This window comes from Rhinoderma darwinii, chromosome 4, assembly GCF_050947455.1.
Source record: "Rhinoderma darwinii isolate aRhiDar2 chromosome 4, aRhiDar2.hap1, whole genome shotgun sequence".
Classification (NCBI taxonomy): domain Eukaryota; kingdom Metazoa; phylum Chordata; class Amphibia; order Anura; family Rhinodermatidae; genus Rhinoderma; species Rhinoderma darwinii.
This window is the reverse complement of record NC_134690.1, coordinates 315269564-315290155: the sequence shown is the minus strand read 5'-3', so window position 1 is coordinate 315290155 and position 20592 is coordinate 315269564. Positions and strand designations below refer to the sequence as shown.

General features: G+C 42.7%; 1 protein-coding gene across 2 annotated transcripts in view; it reads left to right on the top strand.

Moving 5' to 3' along the window:
• Positions 1–20592, top strand: part of CNST (consortin, connexin sorting protein) — a 206485-nt gene that overhangs the window by 83519 nt on the left and 102374 nt on the right. For both annotated transcript variants that reach the window (XM_075862744.1, XM_075862743.1), the window contains exons 5-6: positions 2230–2316; positions 17725–17839. In XM_075862744.1, the coding sequence (XP_075718859.1) occupies positions 2230–2316; positions 17725–17839 (202 nt within the window). The remainder of the gene's footprint in view (positions 1–2229; positions 2317–17724; positions 17840–20592) is intronic.

Genomic DNA, 20592 nt, shown 5'->3' with positions numbered 1-20592 from the left:
TTCAGGCGAAAACAGCTCCTGATTTTCAGACTGTTTTTTAACAACTCGCGTTTTTCGCGGCGTAATTTACGTCTGTTATTGGAGCTGTTTTTCAATGGAGTCAATGAAAAACTACTCCAAAAACGTCCCAAGAAGTGACATGCACTCATTTTATGCGCCGTATTCTGACAGCGACGCGTAAAATTAAGCCTCGTGGGAACAGAACACCGTAAAACCCATAAACCCATTGAAAGCAATGGGCAGATGTTTGTAGGCGTATTAGGAGAGTTTTTTTCAGGCGTAATTCGAGGTGTAAAAAGTACCAGATAGACCCCATAAATCACCCTATTTTAAAACTGCACCCCTCAAAGTATTCACAACAGTATTCAGAAAGTTTATTAACCCTTTAGGCGTTTCACAGGAATTAAAGCAAAGTAGAGGTGAAATTTACAAATTTAATTTTTTTTGCTGAAATTCATTTGGAATACATTTTTTTTCTGTAACACAGAAGATTTTACCAGAGAAACGCAACTCAATATTTATTGCCTGCAGTTTTTAGAAATATCCAACATGTGGCTCTAGTGTGATAATGGACTGAAGCACCGGCCTCAGAAGCAAAGGAGAAACTAGAGGATTTTGGGGTCTCGCTTTTTTAGAATATATATTAGGCACCATGTCAGGTTTGAAGAGGTCTTGTGGTGCCAAAACAGTGGAATCTCCCCAAAAGTGGTTTTGGAAACTACACACCTCCAAGGAATTTATCTAGGGGTATAGTTAGCATCTTGACCAGACAGGTCTTTTGCTATATTTATTGGAGTTTGTCTGTGAAAATGAAATTCTGAAAAAATATAAAAAAAATTATTTTTACAAGGAATGAAGAATAAAAAGCACCCCAAAACTTGTAAAGCTATTTCTCACTATTACGGTAATACCCCATATGTGGTAATAAACTTCTGTTTGGACCTACGGCAGAGCTCAGAAGTTAAGGAGCGCCATTTGGCTTTTGAAGCACAGATTTTTCTTGGTAATCGTTCTGTTTGGGGTTTTGCTGGTATTATAGTTTATAATGTGCGGGCATATGTAATCTGTGCGGAGAACATCAGTGCATAATAATGGGGTAAATAAATAATTCATAGATGTGTGGCCGGTGTCGCACTGATAAATGGTGCCCAATCTTATCCGCTTTTGGACACTGCACAATTTCTGTCACTATATTCTGAGTGGCAGAAGTTTTTTTTATTTTTTCTCCACCGGAGCCGTGCGAGTTCTTATTTGTTATGTTATAATCTGTAGTGTTCATTGGTACTATTTTAGGGTACATGTGATTTTTTTTTTTTATCACTTTTTATTCGATTTTTTTGGCAAGCAAAGTGACAAAAAAAACATACATTTTGACAATATTTTTTGTCCTTTTTTTTTTTTTACAGTAATCACTGTGCGCTATAAATGACATTTTACTTTATTCTGCAGGTCGGTACAATTACGGCGATACCATATGTATATTGTTTTTGTGTTGTGGCGTTTGCGCAATAAAATCACTTTTCTATAAAATTATTTATTTTTTTGTGTCGCTAAAATCTGAGAGCCATAATTTTTTTTATTTTTAAGTCAAAAAAGCTGTGTAAGTGCTTGTTTTTTGCGGGACGAGTTGTAGTTTTTATTGGTATTATTTTGGGGTACATGCAAATTTTTGATCACTTTTTATTCTAAATTTCGGAGGGGTGATGAACAAAAAAAATAGTGATTCTAGTATTGTTTTTTAATTATTTTTTGCGGGGAAAATAATATTATAGTTTTATACTTGGGGTCGTTACGAACGCTGTAAGGGTATGTTCACACGGCCTATTTTCGGCCGTTTTTCAGCCCATAAACGGCCGAAAAATCGAAGCAGAACGCCTCCAAAACATCTGCCCATTGATTTCAATGGGAAAACGGCGTTCTGTTCCGACGGAGCGTTTTTCGCTGTGTTTTTTTTTTTACACAATATGGAAGCCCAATTCGTTCTGAGAAAAACAAGGCCAAATACCTGTCGGTTGGAAGAGTGAAAGAGCAGCAATTTGCTTTTGCATTGGCACATGGGTTAAGCATTTGGATCTTTGCAAGGGTATATTATACATTTTTATTTGAACAGTGATATTTTAGACCATGTTATTTAACACACTGTTATGTTCTGTTATTTAACATGGTGCATGTGCTTTTCCTGCTTCATATTTTGCATTACAATGAAATTATTCTTAACTGCTCATTCAGATGAGAAAGCAATGCAGTTCATCCAGCTGGAACGAGTCTATCACGAGCAGTTACTTGCAAATCTGTCTGCTATTCAGGAGCAGTGGGGTGAGTAAACCATTACTATGTACATCTTGTTCTTTGCCTCATGGAATGTATTAATTAGATGCTGTTCACATGTGAAAATTATTACAGAAAGACCTAGATAAGCTGGCAGAGTGGGCAAAAATATGGCAGATGGATTTTAATGTTGATCAATGTAAAGTGATACAACTAGGCTGCAGAAAAAGTATTAATGCATATACATTAAATGGAATGAAACTGGGGATAACAGAACAAGAGAAGGACCCCCAGTATTCTGGTTACAGGTAAGCTAAGCAGCAGCACTTAATGTCAGGCAGCAGCTGCAAAAGCAATTAAGATTTTCGGGTGTATAAAAAGAGATAAAAACCTTTTGACTTAAATGTAATATACCCCTGTATAAATCCCTTGTAAGACCGCACCTTTAATATGGGATTTAGTTTTGCTCTCCACATTGTATAAAGCATATAGGAGACCTGGAGAGTGTTCAAAGGGGGGCAACTAGATTATTAAATGGGATGTCTCTCTTACAATGAAAGGCTAGAAAAATTAGGTTTGTTCAGCTTGGATAAAAGACGTCTTAGGCCCCATGCACACGAACGTAAAAACACCCTTAATCACGGGCTGTAATTACGGGCCCATAGACTTCTATTGGCCACGGGTAACTCCCCGTATGCTTACGGGAAGGTGCCCGGGCCGTTAAAAAATATAGAACATGTCCTATTTTAGGTTGTAATTACGGCACGGGCAGGCCCTTAGAAGTCTATGGGGCTCCCATAATTACGGGTGACTACGTGTGTGCACTCGTAATTACAGGAGTGTTGCTAGGCGACGTCAGTAAATAGTCACTGTCCAGGGTGCTGAAAGAGTTATACGATCGGCCGTATCTCTTTCAGCACCCTGGACAGAAACTACTGATCACAATATAGATCAACCTGTAAAAAAAACAAAAAAACGTTCATACTTATCCAGAACTCCCTTCTTTTTCCTCCAGTCCGGCCTCCCGGAATGACGTTTCAGCCCATGTGACCGCTGCAGCCAATCACAGGCTGCAGCGGTTACATGGACTGACGCGTCATCCAGGGAGGTCGGGCTGGATGTCAAGAGAGGGAAGCGTCACCAAGGCAATTAAGATATTAATTTCTTTTACTTTTACCTCGGAAAGGGCTGCCCCTTCTCTCTATCCTGCACTGATAGAGAGAAGGGGCTGCCGATTAGTGCAGTGCAATTTTGCAGCGAAAACGTGCCCGTAAATACGGGTGCAATACTGGTGACACCGGACCCGTATTTACGTATATAAAGGACATGGGGACTTTCATTGCATGTGGAAGCAAGATGTTTTAGGCATCAATATAGGAAAGGGTTCTTTACAGTTAGAGTAGTCAAACTATGGAATGCCCTTCCCCAAGAGGTAGTGATGGCATATACTATGTCAGCATTTTTTTTTTAAAAAAGGGCTAAATGATTACCGTATTTACTGACAAATGGCATGGAGGTTTATAATTAATCAAGCAATGAATGACGTGTAATTGATTTGAGAAAGCTGGAACATGATGGACCTGTGTCTTTTTTTCAAACTATGTAACTATGCTTTTGTGGATCAATAAATTTTTTATTTAATGTTCTAATTTATTTTGTGAATGCCTTCTGGGTGCCCAGTAACTCTATGCTGAGGCTCCATGCATGAGTCTGTGAAGTGATTAACATGTAAATGTGTCCGACAATGCACCGTATAATTGAGAATAAGAAATAAACAAACAAAATAACGGGCTCAGAGACTTCGTCCCATTTTGTTGCATAAAAACATGAATTCATCATACATTTTGGAAAACTATAAAAATAAGGTGGAATTATTCAGTTTCATTTTTACTTTGCCCTTTTTTTTTCCCTTAAAGCATGTTAAGTCATGCGCTCTCTTGTCTTTTTCCTATAACTCAAGGATGATATTTAGATGTCCAACAGTCTCCCTATTTTTTTTTAATGGTAAATTTTATTAAGACCTCCAAAAAACAAAGGTAAACATAAAACATAGAACAATTGTGAGGTACAAAAGGTGTTAGAGGTACCAAATTGCAGAGATCAGGAAATAAGTAGCAGGAGATATACAGTCATGATGAGCCATATAAAACATAACATAAAGAACAAAAACAAAGAAACAAACCGCTTTTCAATATAGCAAATTAACTCCTTCAGGACTGAGCCTGTTTTGGCCTTCAGAACGAAGCCGATTTTTCAAATCTGACGTGTCACTTTATGTGGTAATAACTCTGGAATGCTTTTACCTATCCAAGTGATTCTGATATTGTTTTCTCGTGACCTATTGTACTTTATGTTAAAATTTGGTCCATAAATTCAATATTTATTTGTAAAAAACACCAAGATTTAGAGAAAACTAGCAAAAAATGTGCATTTTTTTTAAATTTAAATGTATCTACTTGTAAAACCCATAGTAATACCACACAAAATACTTACTAGTTTATATTTCCCATATGTCTACTTTGTTTGCATCATTTTTTTGAACATTCTATTATTTTTCTAGGACGTTACAAGGCTTAGAACTTTAGCAGCAATTTCTCATATTTTCAAGAAAATTTCAAAAGCCTATTTTTTCAGTGACCAGTTCAGTTCTGAAGTGGCTTTGAGGGCCTTATATATTAGTAACTCCCCATAAATCACCCCATTTTGAAAACTGCTCCCCTCAGTATTCAAAACCGCATTCAGAAAGTGTTTTAACCCTTTTGGCGTTTCACAGGAATTAAAGCAAAGTAGAGGTGAAATTTACAATTTTTTTTTTTGCCAAAATTCATTCGGAATACATTTTTTCTGTACCACAGAAGGTTTAACCTGAGAAATGCAACTCAATATTTATTGCCCAGATTCTGTAGTTTTTAGAAATATCCCACATGTGGCTCTAGTGTGCTAATGGACTGAAACACCGGCCTCAGAAGCAAAGGCGCATCTAGTAGATTTTGGGGCCTCCTTTTTTTAAAATATATTTTAGGCACCATGTCAGGTTTGAATAGATCTTGTGGTATCAAAACAGTAAAGACTCCCCAAAACTGACCGCATTTTGGAACTACACCCCTCAAGGAATTTATCTAGGGGTATAGTTAGCATTTTGAACCGACAGTTTTTTTGCTAAATTTATTTGAATTAGTATGTGAAGATGAAAATCTACTTTTTTTGCGAATAAAGTAGAAAAACACCCCAACATATGTAAAGCAATTTCTTCCGATTTATAGCAATACCCCATATGTGGTAATAAACGGCTGTTTGGACCCACAGCAGGGCTCAGAAGAGAAGGAGCACCTTTTGTATTTCTGATTTTGCTGAAATAGCTTTCAGTGCCGTATCGCGTTTGCAATGTACTGGAGGGATGAAAACAGTGGAAACCCCCCAAAAGTGACCCAATTTTGGAAACTACACTCCTCAAGGAATTTTTCTAGGGGTAAAGTTAGCATTTTGACCCCACAGTTGTTTTGCTGAATTCATTGGAATTAGTCTGTAAAAATCAGACAAAATTGTTAATTTTTACAAGGAATAAAGGAGAAAAGCACCCCAGTATTTGTAAAACAATTTCTCCAGATTATGGAAATTTGCCATATGTGGTAATAAAGTGCTGTTTGGACCCACACTGGGTCTTAGAAGGGAAGAACTTATTTGTTGCGGGACAATCTGTAGTTTTTATTGGTACCATTTTGTGGTACATGCGATTTTTTTTTATTTTTTTTTATCACTTTTTATTACATTTTTCGGCAAGCAAAACCATCAATTCTGACAACGTTTTTTAATTATTTTTTAGAGCGTTCACCCTGGGCTATAAATGACCATTATATTTTATTCTGCGGTTCGATACGATTATGGGGATACCATATGTATATAGTTATTTTTTACATTTTGCAGTGTTTGCGCAATAAAATAACTTATTTATAAAATAAATTCTTTTTTGTGTCTCCATATTCTGAGAGCCATAACTTTTTTTTTTTTTTTTTCAGTCAAAAAAGCTGTGTAAGGGCTTGTTTTTTGCGGCACGGGTTGTAGTTTGTATTGGTACTATTTTGACGTGCATGTGACTTTTTGATCACTTTTTATTGTATATTTTGTGAGGGGTAGTGACCAAAAAATAGTAATTCTGACATTTGTTTTTTGTTTATTTTATTTGCGGTGTTCACCGTGCGGGAAAAATAATATTATAGGTTTATAGTCGGGGTCGTTACGAACGCGGTGATACCAAATATGTGTACTTTTGTTTTTTTACGTGTTCATTTTTTTCCTATAGTAAAATACTTATTATAGGTTCTTGTTTATGTCACTTATAACTTTTTTTTTTTATTTTTACACTTTTTTGAAAACCTTTTTATTCTTTTTTTTTTTTTTACTTTTCTTTACTTGTTCCACTTGGGGACACTTAGACTTGCAGCTCTGATCGCTGCTGGAATACTTTACACTACCTACGTAGTGTAATGTATTCCAACTGTCATTGTGAAGTGACAGTAACTCTGACAGGAAGCCTACGACGACCAGCCTGGTCCTCATTAGGCTTCTGTACATGGCAGCCCGGAAGCCATTGTCTGGCGTCCGTTTGCCATGGGTACCATCGCCAGCCCCTGTGATTTCACGTGGGGGCTGCCGATCTGCGCTTAACACCTTAAATTCGGCAATCTCAATCGAACGCCGCATCGAAGGGGTTAACTGCCAAAATCAGTGGCGATAGGCCACTGATCGGCAACGGGGAATGCAGGGCAGACACCCTGCACAGTTAACCGCCGCTGCGAAGTTACTGCACACCTCGATGTGCAGTTACGTCAAGGTGCGGGAAGGGGTTAATAGAATCAAGAGATGAATGCAGTCCACTACAAAACTCCAGATGAAGGACCGAACAAAGCAGAAGACACAAAGGGCCCCATTCACATGACCAATTTCTAAATTAGGAGAAAAGATCACTAAGGGCTAAAGACTAGTGTGCGGGTTAGCTATCCAGGACTGCCATAATTTTGGAGAATTTATTTGGGCATCCCCTGGCCTCATATGTAAGTTTTTAAATAGGGGGAGATTAGAGTTAACTATAGAAATCCACGCTAGTAATGTAGGAAATTTGGGATGCTTGCAGTGCATGAGAATAGTCTTTTTAGCATAAAATAGAAAGGATTGTAAGCGACCTGGACGCCATAGCGTGAATAAGTTCCTCAACCAAGAACATCAAACAGACTTTAGGGTCCAGAACTCTCGGAAGGCTTATCTTAAGTTCAGTATATTCCATAATGTCTATCCAGAAGCCAGTGATGACCGGACAGTCCCAAAACGTGTAAAAAAAAAACAAACAAGCCATCTGCTCTAGAGCAACAAGGGCAAGTTGGAGAGGCTGCCCTCCCCATTCTAAAATTTTTAAACAGGAGTGTAATAGATTTGACGAAAAAGACGATCCCTGGCAGATATGAGAGGGCCAGTTAAGGATGCTAATTTTTCCTCATGCTGATCGGCAGATAGAGAGGGGATAGTTTAGGACTATCGGTGTAAAGCCGTATTAAGTTTGTTAGAGGAAACACTTAATAGCTGCTTACAGGGGTTTAACCAATGTGTTCCTGCGTTGCCCAATCCTCCAAAGTGGAAGTACACAGTCAGACATGCTCTATTGTCCTAATTTGCTGATTATAATGTCAAAGTTGAAAGTCCCTAAATCTCATATGGGAAGGAACCTGATGTTTAGAGCTAATCTGTGTAAATGTGGCTACCTGGTTTTCCACGACAACGTTTCATAAAGTCAAAATACCTAAAGGCGCACACTCACCAGGGTCTGGGATCCTACGTACATGTAGTGGATTGTACCAAAACGGCGTAGCAGGCGACCAAGTCCCCTCCACATTGCGGAAGAACACCGACCTCTGCCATACCTTTAGGGTAGTTTGCATTGGAGTGGAGAGGAAATGATCAGGCGGGGGAGCCAATCTATACAAAGAGTTCAATAGGGACTTTATAAGAACCCAGGAACAATGCCCAGAGGTCTGTAAAAGTGTTTGTATGTCTATAGTAAACCATCACCAAACAAATACCAGCTCGCTTGCTAGAAAATATAAGTAAAGATTTGGGAGGGCCAAGCCGCCTTTTTCAACAGGTAGTACTGAGCGCAAGCCGAGGAGGTCCACCTGCCCAAATAAAGGATCTAATATACCTATCTATATTGGAGTACAATGATAGAGGCAACCACACAGGGGAGTTATGAAACAGGTATAAAAACTTGGGGAGAGATTTAATTTTAAAAAGCTTTATGTGACCAGTCACTGTAAGAGGAAGGTGTTTCCATCTTTCAAAATCAGTTTTGAGGCTTTTTAGCAGAGGAGCTACATTATCAGGTATGAAAGTATGCATATCCACACCAATCACCACTCCTAGGTAAATATCTGCCCATTGTAAAGGAGGGGAAACTCCCACAGCCTAGGCTGTACCATCTAATGCCAAAGATAGAGACTTGGACCAGTTGAGACGCAAGCCAGAGTAGGAAGCAAACATGTTATATAAGGCCAGTACAACTTACAAGGAGGGTTCAGGATCATTGAGGAACAGAAGTGGATCATCGGCATACATAGAGAGACGTTCCTCATGCCCTCCTAGTAGGGAACCCTTTACAACAGGAGAGTGACGTATGGCAATAGCCACGGGTTCTATGGCCAAGGCAAAAAGGAAAGGGAGAGGGGACATCCCTGTCTAGTACTCCGTCTCAGGGAAAATTTGGAGGAGATGTGGTGTCAAGTCCGTTGCTTCGTGCCATCCACTCCAGTCTCTCCCTGACAGCCGCAGCCACGAGTCTGCAAGCGCTGGCCCCAGCCTCCTCCTCAGGAGACGCCAGCGCTCGCTTCCACTCACCTCCGCCGGATCCCGTAGGGTGCGTGCGCATGCTCGTGCCCGCTCTTAAAGGGGCAGCGCGCTCACCGTACTTTGATGAACATCAGGCCATGAATACCCTGGACTATGAGTGGTCCAGCCCCCTGCTTCGATGCCTGAGTGTTGTTGTTGTTGCTTCCTAAGTTTGTCTATGTGATGGCCTCCTAGCGTGTTCCTGTTCCCTGCATTCCGTACTATCCTGGTCAAGTACTGTGCTGAGCCAAAGTCGTGCTGTGCTGTATACCACACCTGACCTGCTTCACCACGCCTGACGTCTGCCTGCTGCCTAGTTCTAGCCGAGCCTGCCTTGCTACTGTCGGAGCTGCCACAGGAACCCTATACGAACTATAGACATTGACCTGCACCCTGTTGGCCAGCTGCCATACCGTCAAGGTGGTACGGCCCAGTGGATCCACAGACCCTTCGTGACATGTGGGAATTGGTACAACACTGGCTATGGTTTGGTAATAGAAGCTGTATCCATTGAATAAACTTAGGACCAAAGCCAATTCTACGTAAAACATACCAGAGATACGGCCATTCCACTGAATCAAAGGCTTTCTTCAATTTTAATGAGGCAATGACTCTGGTACGAGAATTAGTATGAGTGAACGATAAATTTGTAAAAAAAAAAAAATCTGTGTAAATTGATAACCGTTGCATTATTTGGCATAAAGCCTGATTGATCAGGGTGGATAATATGGGAAATTATTTTTTTGCAAGCTCATGGCTAGAACTTTTGCCAGGATTTTGATGTCGCAATTGAGAAGTGATATGGATATATGGGATCCATATTCTTTAGGGACTTTGTGAAGTTTGAGAATAAGGACAATGAGTGCCACTTTCATGGAGGGGGAGAGGGCCTCCTCTACAAATATAAAGTGGAAAAGGGAGTGGAGACAAGGAGCAATCGGCTCAAAATGGGCCTAATACCAATCAATTAGTAAATCATCTAAGCCTGGAGTCTTCCTGTTAGGAAAAGAGCCAATGCAGTGATCTCCTGGATATCGAACTCCACCTCAAGGAAACTAATATCTTCACTATCTAGGGCTGTAAAGGGTATAGTGTCCAGAAAATCTTCCAGGTCAGATGGGGTATATGCCACCTTAAAGGAGTATAAATCTTTATAAAATTGAGCGAACTCACGGTTTACAGCTAGAGGATCAGTGATGAACTCTCCTTCCCTTGAGGATATCTCAATAATGTGGTGTGGGTCTATATCATCCCTGGGTAAATATGCTAGCAGCAGCCCATTTTTATCTTCTTGGTCAAAAATTATTTGTTGGGAATACAATGTGTCACGATCACAGGGTATGTGGACCCACTAGGCGGCTCCGCCGTAGCGGAGAGGCAGCTGGTCTAGTCACAGTCTATACAAAAGTCTATAGCAGTTTGTAACACACGGGTACCTGAACTAGTCGAGACAGTGGCTGTGGCTTCAGCATGGATGGAGGTAGGTGCAGCAGGTTGCGCCAGACGTGGCGGACAGTACAAGACGTGGCAGAAGACACTGGACGTGGAAAACGACAGCAGGTGCAGTAGGACACGACTCCAACACGAAGAGGCTCAGAAACAAGAACACCGCATGGGATACGGGTAACAACTGGAACGGGAAAACACTAAGCGACCATTTGCAAGACAGACTTGGGATACACTAACAATGCTCAGGCAAGGATCAGAAGGGCAGTGCCCTTCTTATAGTACACAAATCATGTATAGTTGATGATTGTTTCACATGTGCGCACGCTGGCCATTTAAGACCGGGAACGAGCGTGTACGCGCACCCTATGGGACGCAGCGGACTGGAGCGGAAATGAGCGCTTACGTCTCCTTGGAAGGAGATGCAAGCCAGAGCTCACTGATCCATGGCTGCGGGCGTCGGGAGGTGAGTAATCCCGATGGCCTGCGGCCATGGATGCTACAGTATTCCCCCTCTTATGCCCCCTCCTGTTGGGAACAGAGTGAGAAAGAAACTTCTTAATGAGAACAGGGGCACTGAGGTTCTCTTCCAGGACCTCTCCTCAGGACCAAACCCACTCCAGTCCACCAAATTGAAAGTCCTTCCTCCTACCCTTTTGCAGTCAAGGATCTCCCTCACCTCAAACACATCAGAAGAACCGCTGGGAGCAACTGTGGAACTGGAAGTCTTACTGTAGCGGTTAAGGACCCCTGGTTTCAGGAGGGACACATGAAAGGAGTTGGGGATTCTGAGGGTAGGAGGCAGCTGCAGCTTATAGGAGACAGAGTTTATGTGCCATCTTCGAGAACGGGTGCACCACCACCCAGACAGTGCTGCATCCTGCTGAGGGAGGAAGGTCTGTGACAAATTATATCTAAATGTGCTGCCAGGGGGCATTGGGTACAGGCAGAGGTTGGTGTAGTTCGGCAGACCTGGAGTGAGTAGCCTTGTTAGAAGCACACACCGTGCAAGAAGAGACAAAGTCCACAACATCTTTGGGTAATGTGGGCCACCAGAAGAGACAAGCAATCAGGTCTCGGGTTTTCCGAACACCAGGTTGTCCAGCCAGTTTAGAACTGTGTCGCCATCGGAGAATCCTTCTCCTGTCTTGTCTGCCAACCGCACAAAAGTCCTCCCCGGGGGGATGTCTCTAACCTGCAAAGGATTGGCAGTGATAATGCAGGACGGGTCTATGATTCTTTGAATGGACTCCACCGTGCCATCCATCTCAAATGACCTGGACAGGGCATCGGGCCTCACATTCTTGTCAGCGGGACGGTAGTGGAGCACGAATTGGAAACGGGTGAAGAACAGTGACCACCTGGCTTGACGAGGATTTAGTCGTTGAGCGGACTGCAGATACTTGTGGTCGGTGCAGACCAAGATTGGGTGAGCCGCACCCTCTAGAAGATGTCTCCACTCCTCCAGAGCCAATTTGGTGGCCAGTAGCTCCCGATCCTCAATAGAGTAATTGCACTCTGCAGAAGAAAATAGTCTCGAGTAATAGTCACATACTACTGCCTTTCCTTTGGAGCTCCTCTGGAACAGAACTGCACCTGCACCAACAGAAGAAGCATCCATCTCCAATGAGAACTGCCTATATACATCAGGATGATCGAGGCTGAAATGAAGGCTTTCTTGAAGCTAATAAATGCGGACTCTGCCTCTGGAGTCCATACCTTGGCGTTCACATCCTTCTTGGTAAGGGTAGAGATTAGAGACGTCCAAGATGAGAAGTTTGGAATAAACTGCCGATAGAAATTGGCGAATGCCATGAATTGCCGTATGGCCCTCAGGCCTTGAGGACGTGGCCATTCCAGGACAGACTTTAGTTTCTCTGGATCCATCTTAAGACCTTGATCCGAGATGATGTAGCCCAGAAAGGACAAAGACTTATTTTCAAAGAATCACTTCTCCAACTTGGCATATAAGCGATTCTCCCTTAGTCGCAGTAGAACCTGACAGACATGCCTCCGATGGGTCATCAGATCTGGGAGCGTTACACAGTCCGAATGGCATTACCAGGTATTCGTAGTGCCCGTCTCTGGTATTGAACGCGGTCTTTCACTCGTCCCTTTTGGCGGATTCGAATCAAATTCTAAGCCCCGCGCAAGTCGAATTTTGAAAAAAATTCGAGCTCCTCGTATACGGTCAAACCGCTCGGATATGTGGTAATGGGTATTTTACCGTGATCTGATTGAGACCACGGTAGTCAATGCCGGGTCGAAGAGATCTGTCTCTCTTCTTAACGAAGAAGAACCCGGCCCTGTCCGGGGAGGAAGATTTTCGTATTAAAACCCCTCCAAATTCTCCTTGATATAGGCTGACATGGATAAAGTCTCCAAGGAGAGAGGATATACCCGTCCACGGGGAAGAGAAGCTTTTTGAACCAGTTAAATGGGACAGTCATAATTCCGATGTGGAGGCAACGTCTCAGCCTCTCGCTTGCTGAAGACATCTGCAAAACTGGCATACTGAGATGGTGGTAGATCGGAGAGTGACTGAGGCAGAGGTGGCATAACAGGACGAAATTGTGACAGGCAATGGCTATGGCATCTGGGACCCCATTCCGGAGAAATTCTTCAACTCTAGTCAAGAACCGGGGCGTGTGGGCGAAGCCATGGCAGACCCAGCAGGATAGGATTGATAGCCTTAGGTAGTACAGGAAGGCGATCTGCTCCAAGTGAAGAGCTCCGACCCGTAGTGTCAACAGCTCCGTGATGAACACGATCGAATCGGGCAATGGTAGACCATTCACAGAGGCAACACCCAGGGGTCTCTCCAGAAGAACTGTGGGTAGATTTAAACGTTCCACTAGATCCTGATGGATGAAATTAGCAGCTGCTCCGCAGTCCAGATAGGTGGGGGAGGGATGTGACGTCTCTCCGGAGACTATGGCCACAGGAATTGATCATTTGGAAGAGGTTTTAACATTTTGAGACATCCCACCTAGAGTTGCGTCTCCAGCCAACCCTAGGTACTGGAGTTTCCCGGTTTCTGTGGGCATTGGAGCACAAAATTATCCTTTAGGCCACAATAGTCACAGCGCGGGGTGTGGACCCACTTGGCCGTACCGCGTAGTGGCATAGCAGCTGTTCAATGGACAGTTTAAGCCGATCCACCAGCATCGAAACCTCGGGTGGAGCAGTAGAAGAAGGCAAGAGGGCAACTGTCCCGTACTGAAAACATGATTACAGTACGGGACAGCGAGGCAGGGAATCCTAGCATCGTACATAACTATGATGCTAGGAGCCCGGCTCCCTGCAGTGTGTTCGGTCCGGGACTTGCGGCCGAAATACGTTCCGTCCATTACGGACGTAATGTGCTCGTGTGAATCCAGCCTCATGTTCCATTTGCAAGACAGACTTGGGATACACTAACAACGCTCAGGCAAGGATCAGAAGGGCAGTGCCCTTCTTATAGTCCAGGAATCATGTGTAGTTGATGATGATTGTTTCACATGTGCGCCCACACCCTATGGGACACAGCAGACCGCAGTGGAAATGAGTGCTGGCGTTTCCTAGGAAGGATCCATGGCTGCTGGCGTCGGGAGGTGAGTAAACCCGACGGCCCGCGGGCATGGACGCTACACAATGCTTTTTTCCTAGTGAATTTGGTGAGCAACAAATTATAGTCGCGTTGCTTCGCCGTGAAAAGGGAGAAGGTTAAGGGTTCCCTAGAACGTAAATTATCTTCCACGGCCGCTTGTTCAGTCTCCCCATGCAGTCTTGACAACGAATGACAACCCCTCAAGTATAGGCCTTGAAGGCAACCCGAGTCCTCTCCGGAGTTGACATACCCATATTAGAATCCCAAAATTGTTTCACGCTCTAGGGAGCTTGCCTCTTCTCTACAAGATCACCATAGGGGACGCCACCTCTGAATTTTACGTTTTGCCATTTCCGGGAATCCTAGAGTGACCATTAATGGGGATTGGTCTGAGATAGCCCAGGGTAAGTATTGGGCATCCACAACAGATAGATCAATTCGAGAGAATTACCTGTGGCCAGGAGAGTTGCACAATCAAGCAAATGAGAGGGGATGACTAGTACGCCACACCTCCTGAATGTGGTAAGTGGTAACCCAATGTGTCAGAGGAGTTGGAGCACTAGCCGCCACCCCCCGCTCCCCAAATGGTCTAATACAGGGTTGAGTAGTAGATTAAAATCACCCGGTATCAGGTGCAGTTGAGTGGTTGCTGGCAGAGGATTAGAAATATTGACAAGAATAATTGAAGTATATTTGACATGGCAACACCAAAAACCTACCCCAAGGGTCTAACTTTACAGAGGTAACGGCAAATTGAAGAGATTTGTGGACCAGGAAGGAGACCCCAGGGAAGTAGCTGGAGAGAACCGAGCGATAGCTGTGACCCACCCATGGGCGCCTGAGGGTTTATACTCTAGAGCCCAATAAATGCATTTCTTGAAGAAAAAAACACATGTGGGCTATAAGAAGAGAAAATGAAAGACCAGAGACCTTTTAAAATTACCATTAAGCCTCCAAACATTCCATGAGATGATCTTAAGATGTGTCAGTGACTCAATGAGGAATAAAAGAGTAAATGGAAGCATAGGAGAAGCCCCAAAAGACAAAAAATACGTAGGAGTCAGGTCTGTAGCCATAATCGGGGTTACCAATAACTACGAGATCGACCCACGTGTCCACCAGAGTTCAAAGACCACGATCGGTAGAGCATAAAAGTTTGAAAAGCTGAAACAAACCCCCCCAACACATTCCCCCCACCCCGAACAGGAGACATGCATACCCAAAAGCACAACGAGACCTGTACCGTATAAAAACAGTGAGAAACTGAACAAAATAGTAAGATTAAATGAGGGGGCGACCCCCCCCCCCCCCTTCCTAAGTAACATCGTCCTATCAGGGAGTAAAGAACACAAAAATTGTAATACTATAACGTGGATGACCGGAGCATAAGAATACACCAATATAAAATGCAGTGCACTACTTTTGAGACAACCGAGAAATAGAATATGTGACGCAGTGATGGCATCGGAGCACAAGTCCTTCGAGAGTCAGGTAGAGGCATCTCCCGACTTGTCAAAGAGCACTGTAAAAGAAAAATGGCCCCACCACCATTACAGAGTGGAAGACTTGAGTGAGAAGCGACAAGATCTCCTGAGATCAGAAACGTTACAAACGGTTTTACATTGCGTTCCAACATCCAGGTGAAGATGTCTTCCGGCTTGTCCAATAATACTGTAGAGCCATTGTTCACTGGCCTGAGCTTCACAGGATAGACCATAAAATAGGGAATTTGTTTGTCCCTCAGATGTTTCTTTTGCCTCCACTAATTTTTGGCGTTGCTTTTGCACTTCCAGAGAATAGTCAGGAATAACTCGTCATCTTGCTAGTTCCAGCAGCTTGTCCTTGTAGTTGAGGAACTTGGCTATGAACGTGTGCGGGTGCACACCAGGGTGAGAGGCCCTCGATGGGATAGGTGAGCACGTTCCACACAGAACATAGGGGATAAAGCATTGTGTCTAAAAGCAGTTGTAAGCCAGCCCTCCAGGAAAGCAGTAGGGTTTAGTCTCTACATGCCTTCTGGTAGACCAACAAAGCAGACATTACATCCCTGTAATTGGTTCTCCATGTCGTCGATCTTGGTTGGCCATTCGGAGTGCTGAGACTCCAAATTATCAACTTTAGAGCGAATGGGATCTATATGTAGATCAGATTTATACGATGCTCCGATTCTGCAGCTCTCTCCTGCTGGGTATCGACATCAGCCCTGAGGAGGCCAAAGTCTGTCTAAAGTGTCTATTTTTTCGGTGGGCACCATACGAGAGTCAGTAATGGCCCTTGGGACATCCAACATGGATCGTTCTGCAGGCGATTCAGCAAAATTGTAGGGGTGGAAGCCTCAAGGTGGAAGTGGAAGTACGGGGTCCAGTTGCACTGCCAGACTTCTTATCCAGCTTGTCAGTAATTTTGGACTATTTAGAGGGAGCCATTATAGGTCTACAAAAGGCAACTATCAGGACGCAAAAGTTTAAAAATAAAACTCAGGCCGGCGCACAAGATGGTATATACAGATGATTAACAGCATTGGAAGAGGGAAAAGTCCTGCAGGTATTACAGCATATTTCAAGGGTCAGAACAAAGGCCCTCAGGGACGCAAATGTTAGAAATCAAGTCTGTGTCCTCTAGAGCCCAGCAGGCGGTAGCAACTTTCCTAGGGCACAATTACACCCTTTAATTTCCAGCGTTCAGGCACTAGACTGTATGCAATGGAGCAACTGTTCCTCTGTTCAGCACAATATGGTTGCTGAGGCTGATAGAGATATATACATATACATGTTGCAGTTCAGGAATTACGGTGGTTTGTGCAGGGAAGGTGAATCCTGGAGCAGATAGGGAGGATGTTGGGCAGGCCCGCGACTGATTTACTGTGTCTCCCAACACCCACAGACAAGTGCATGTCTGCTGCAGCGACACGCTGCTATAAAATTTAGTTTGGGGATCCGGCCTGCCAACTATGCCCCCACTCCCCAGGTTCTCGGACCCGGGCAAGGAGGGCCTCAAAATGCTCCACCAGAGATGAGAAGCTTAGCGATCATAGGGGTGATTCCGTTGGTGACATATGGAGGAAGGATAGGAGCAGACACCCCGGTCTACCAGCGGAGCTCTGTTAAAAGACATCCGTCCCTGTCTGCGTCTTGGCCACTCTCCTATTGTCTACTGATCTAAATGACTTGTTAGTCTTGGTGAGAATGTTGATGTTAATAACTAGTCTTTCAGGTGGAAAACCTCTCTATCCTTGTGAACCGCATTTTGGTTTGGGAGATGATTGGGAACGTACCAGCCTTTGAACTCTTTTTACCCGATCATTGGCCCTTGTAGTGTTGAGGGCTCTTGTATACTTGTTTTATGCTACTATTGTTTTTTCCTTTTCAGGGTGGACTATGAAATATTTGCTTTCTAATCTTGCCTTCTGGTTTTTCCTGCATAAATTTAATTCATGTATACCTTTTGCCTTGCATTGGAAGTGCTTGTAGAATTCAATAAAGACAGAACTTACAAATTTGGGATTTATTTAGTAATGCTGAAATCTTGCTCTTCCTTCAACCGTATAGAAACAAAATGGAAGACAACCAAATCTCCATCACTGCCCTCACCCCAGAACTTGGAGAAAGGTCTAAGCCACCAAGAGCTAGATTTACTGTCTAATATTTGTGGATCTCATCAAAAGTAAGTTTATTTGACCTAAACATAGATTTGTTTTGTCCTTTATTTGTTAGACAATATATTGTAAAAAGAACATTATTTTCCTTAGCCCCTTAGTGCCCACCCTATTTTAGGCCCTAATGACCAAGATATTTTTTTCAGTTTTTCTATAGTCTCATTCAAAGAGCTATAACTTTTTTATTTTTCCTTTGACATAGCTTTCTGAGGACTTGTTTTTTGCGGGGTTAGTTGTACTTTTTGAATTCCGCCATTATTCTATGCATTTTAAATTGACGGCGTTCACTGTGCGGTGTAAATAACACGTTATCTTTATTCTATGGGTCGGTACTATTACGACGATACCACATATGTATAGGTTTTTTATGTTTTACGACTTTTGCACAATAAAAACACTTGAACTAAAATTATTTGTTTTTGCATAGTCTCTTTCCAAGAACAGTAATTTTTGGTATTTTTCCGTCAATGTAGTGCTTTTTTTTTGTGCTTGATTTTTGCAGGACAAGACGTAGTTTTTGATTGGTACTGTTTTGGAGTGCATGGGACTTATTGATTAACTTTTGTTATGACTTTTTTGGGGGGTAATGAACAAAAATAGCAATTTCGCCATTGTTTTTTTGCGTTGTTTTTTACGGTGTTCACCTTGCGGTTTAAATTACATATTAACTTTATTGTTTGAGTCCTTAAGGTCGCGGTGATTCCATATATGTGTACTTTAATTTCTTTTTTACACTTTTACTAAATAAAAACACTTTATAGGAAAAAAATGGTTTTATTTATTTTTTTAATGTAATTTTTATTTCACATTACTTACTTATTTTTTTAGTCCCACTAAGGGACTTTACCATGCGATCTTTAGATCGCTGCTATAATGCTTTGGTATACTTAGTATACCATATCATTATTGCCCGTCAGTGTAAATCTGACAGGCAATATATTAGGACGTGCCTCCAGAATGTCCTAATATGCATATGCCCAGGGCAGACCTGGGGGCTTTTATCAGGGCCCCGGGCTGCCTTGGCACCCCATCGGAGGCCCGCAATTGCATTTGCGGGTCGCCGATGGGTGTGCGAGGGAGCTCCCTCCCTCTGTTAACAAGTTAAATGTCACAGTCGCTATTGACCACAGCATTTAACGGGTTAAATGGCCGCAATCTAAGTAAACTTCGATCTCGGCCATTGGAGTAGGAGTCCGGCTGTGATCAGACAGCCAAGCCCCGGCTCCAGCCTTCACGGGTCACCTGTGCAGGACTTACTGGGCTGCCGTGAAAAGGTGACGGCCTAGCCCCCTTAGTGACCGCCGTGAATAAGTGTATTATGGTCACAAAGGGGTTAACGACCGGCGTATAGTGTTGTTCTACGTCAGCCGTTAAGGGTACTTCTTCTGAAGTCAGTTCTTCAGAGGAAGTTTTCCCGCATCGGGCGGGTTGCTCCTAAAGCACGGGCTGTTGCGAACAGCCTTGGGCATCAATTGGAAACTACTAGCAGTGGTCTCTGATCATGTTTAATCCCTTAGATGCGGCACTCAATAGCGACCGCCGCATCGGAGTGGTTTTAGAGGGAAGGGGCTCCCTCTCTCTCCCAACCGGTTTTTGTAAAAGTAGTAAAATATAAAAAAATTTGGTATCACCGCAATCATAACAACCCGCTGAATAAAGTTATTTTAGTTATACCACACGGTAAATGGCGTAAATTTAAGGCATAAAAAAAGGATGGTGAAATTCAGGTTTTTTTTCGATTACCCCACCAAAAAAGTTAATCAATAAATTATACCCCAAAATGGTGCTATTAAAAAATACAACTCCTTCTTATACAGCTATGTCCACGGGTAAATAAAAAAGTTATAGCTCTTTGAATGCGACGATGGAAAAACTAAAAAAATTGCTTGGTCATTAAGGTTTAAAATACCTTTTGTTATTAAGGGGTTAAGGGGCAAATTATTATTATATTTTAATTATGTTGTGTTTTTTTTTTAAATTGTTGATTTGTACTTTTTCAAGGGATTTCATTTTATGTAAAAAGTTTTTGGTATTTTTTTTTGTCTAAAATCAGTTAAAGGGGTATTCCCACCTTGAACATTTATGGCAAGTTCGCTTGCCTTGCTGTTTTCGTAATATCCTTAGGCATCAATGGAGAGAGTTGCGCACATGAGCAGCCTCCTCTCCATTCATTCTCCTTCTGGATGCGGTGGCCACCGCACCAGGCTGAAGAACTATCAGGCACTGATGGCATATTCCGTGGATATGCCATAAATATTTAGGGTGGGCATTAACCTTTAAGCCCTTATCGCGCTGCGGCGTAAGTTTTGTTGCAGGGAACTGAGCCCACGCCAACTGCAGCGGGTGTCAGCTGTAACATACAGCTGATACACTGCTGCAATGTTGCAGTTACTATCAACTGTGGCTTCGAAGTGGTTAGACACAGAATGGAGACTCCGCTCTGTCATTCGATCGTCAACATGCGTTTGCACTCTGCAATTTCCATTAGTTCCATAGACTTTAACCCCTTAGTGACCAGCCTATTTTAGGAATTAATGACCAGCATTTTTTAAAGTTTTTCAATTGTCGCATTCAATGAGCTATAACTTTATTTTTCCACATAGCTGTATAAGGACTTGTTTAAAGAGGCTCTGTCACCAGATTTTGCAACCCCTATCTGCTATTGCAGCAGATAGGCGCTGCAATGTAGATTACAGTAACGTTTTTATTTTTAAAAAATGAGCATTTTTGGCCAAGTTATTACCATTTTTGTAGTTATGCA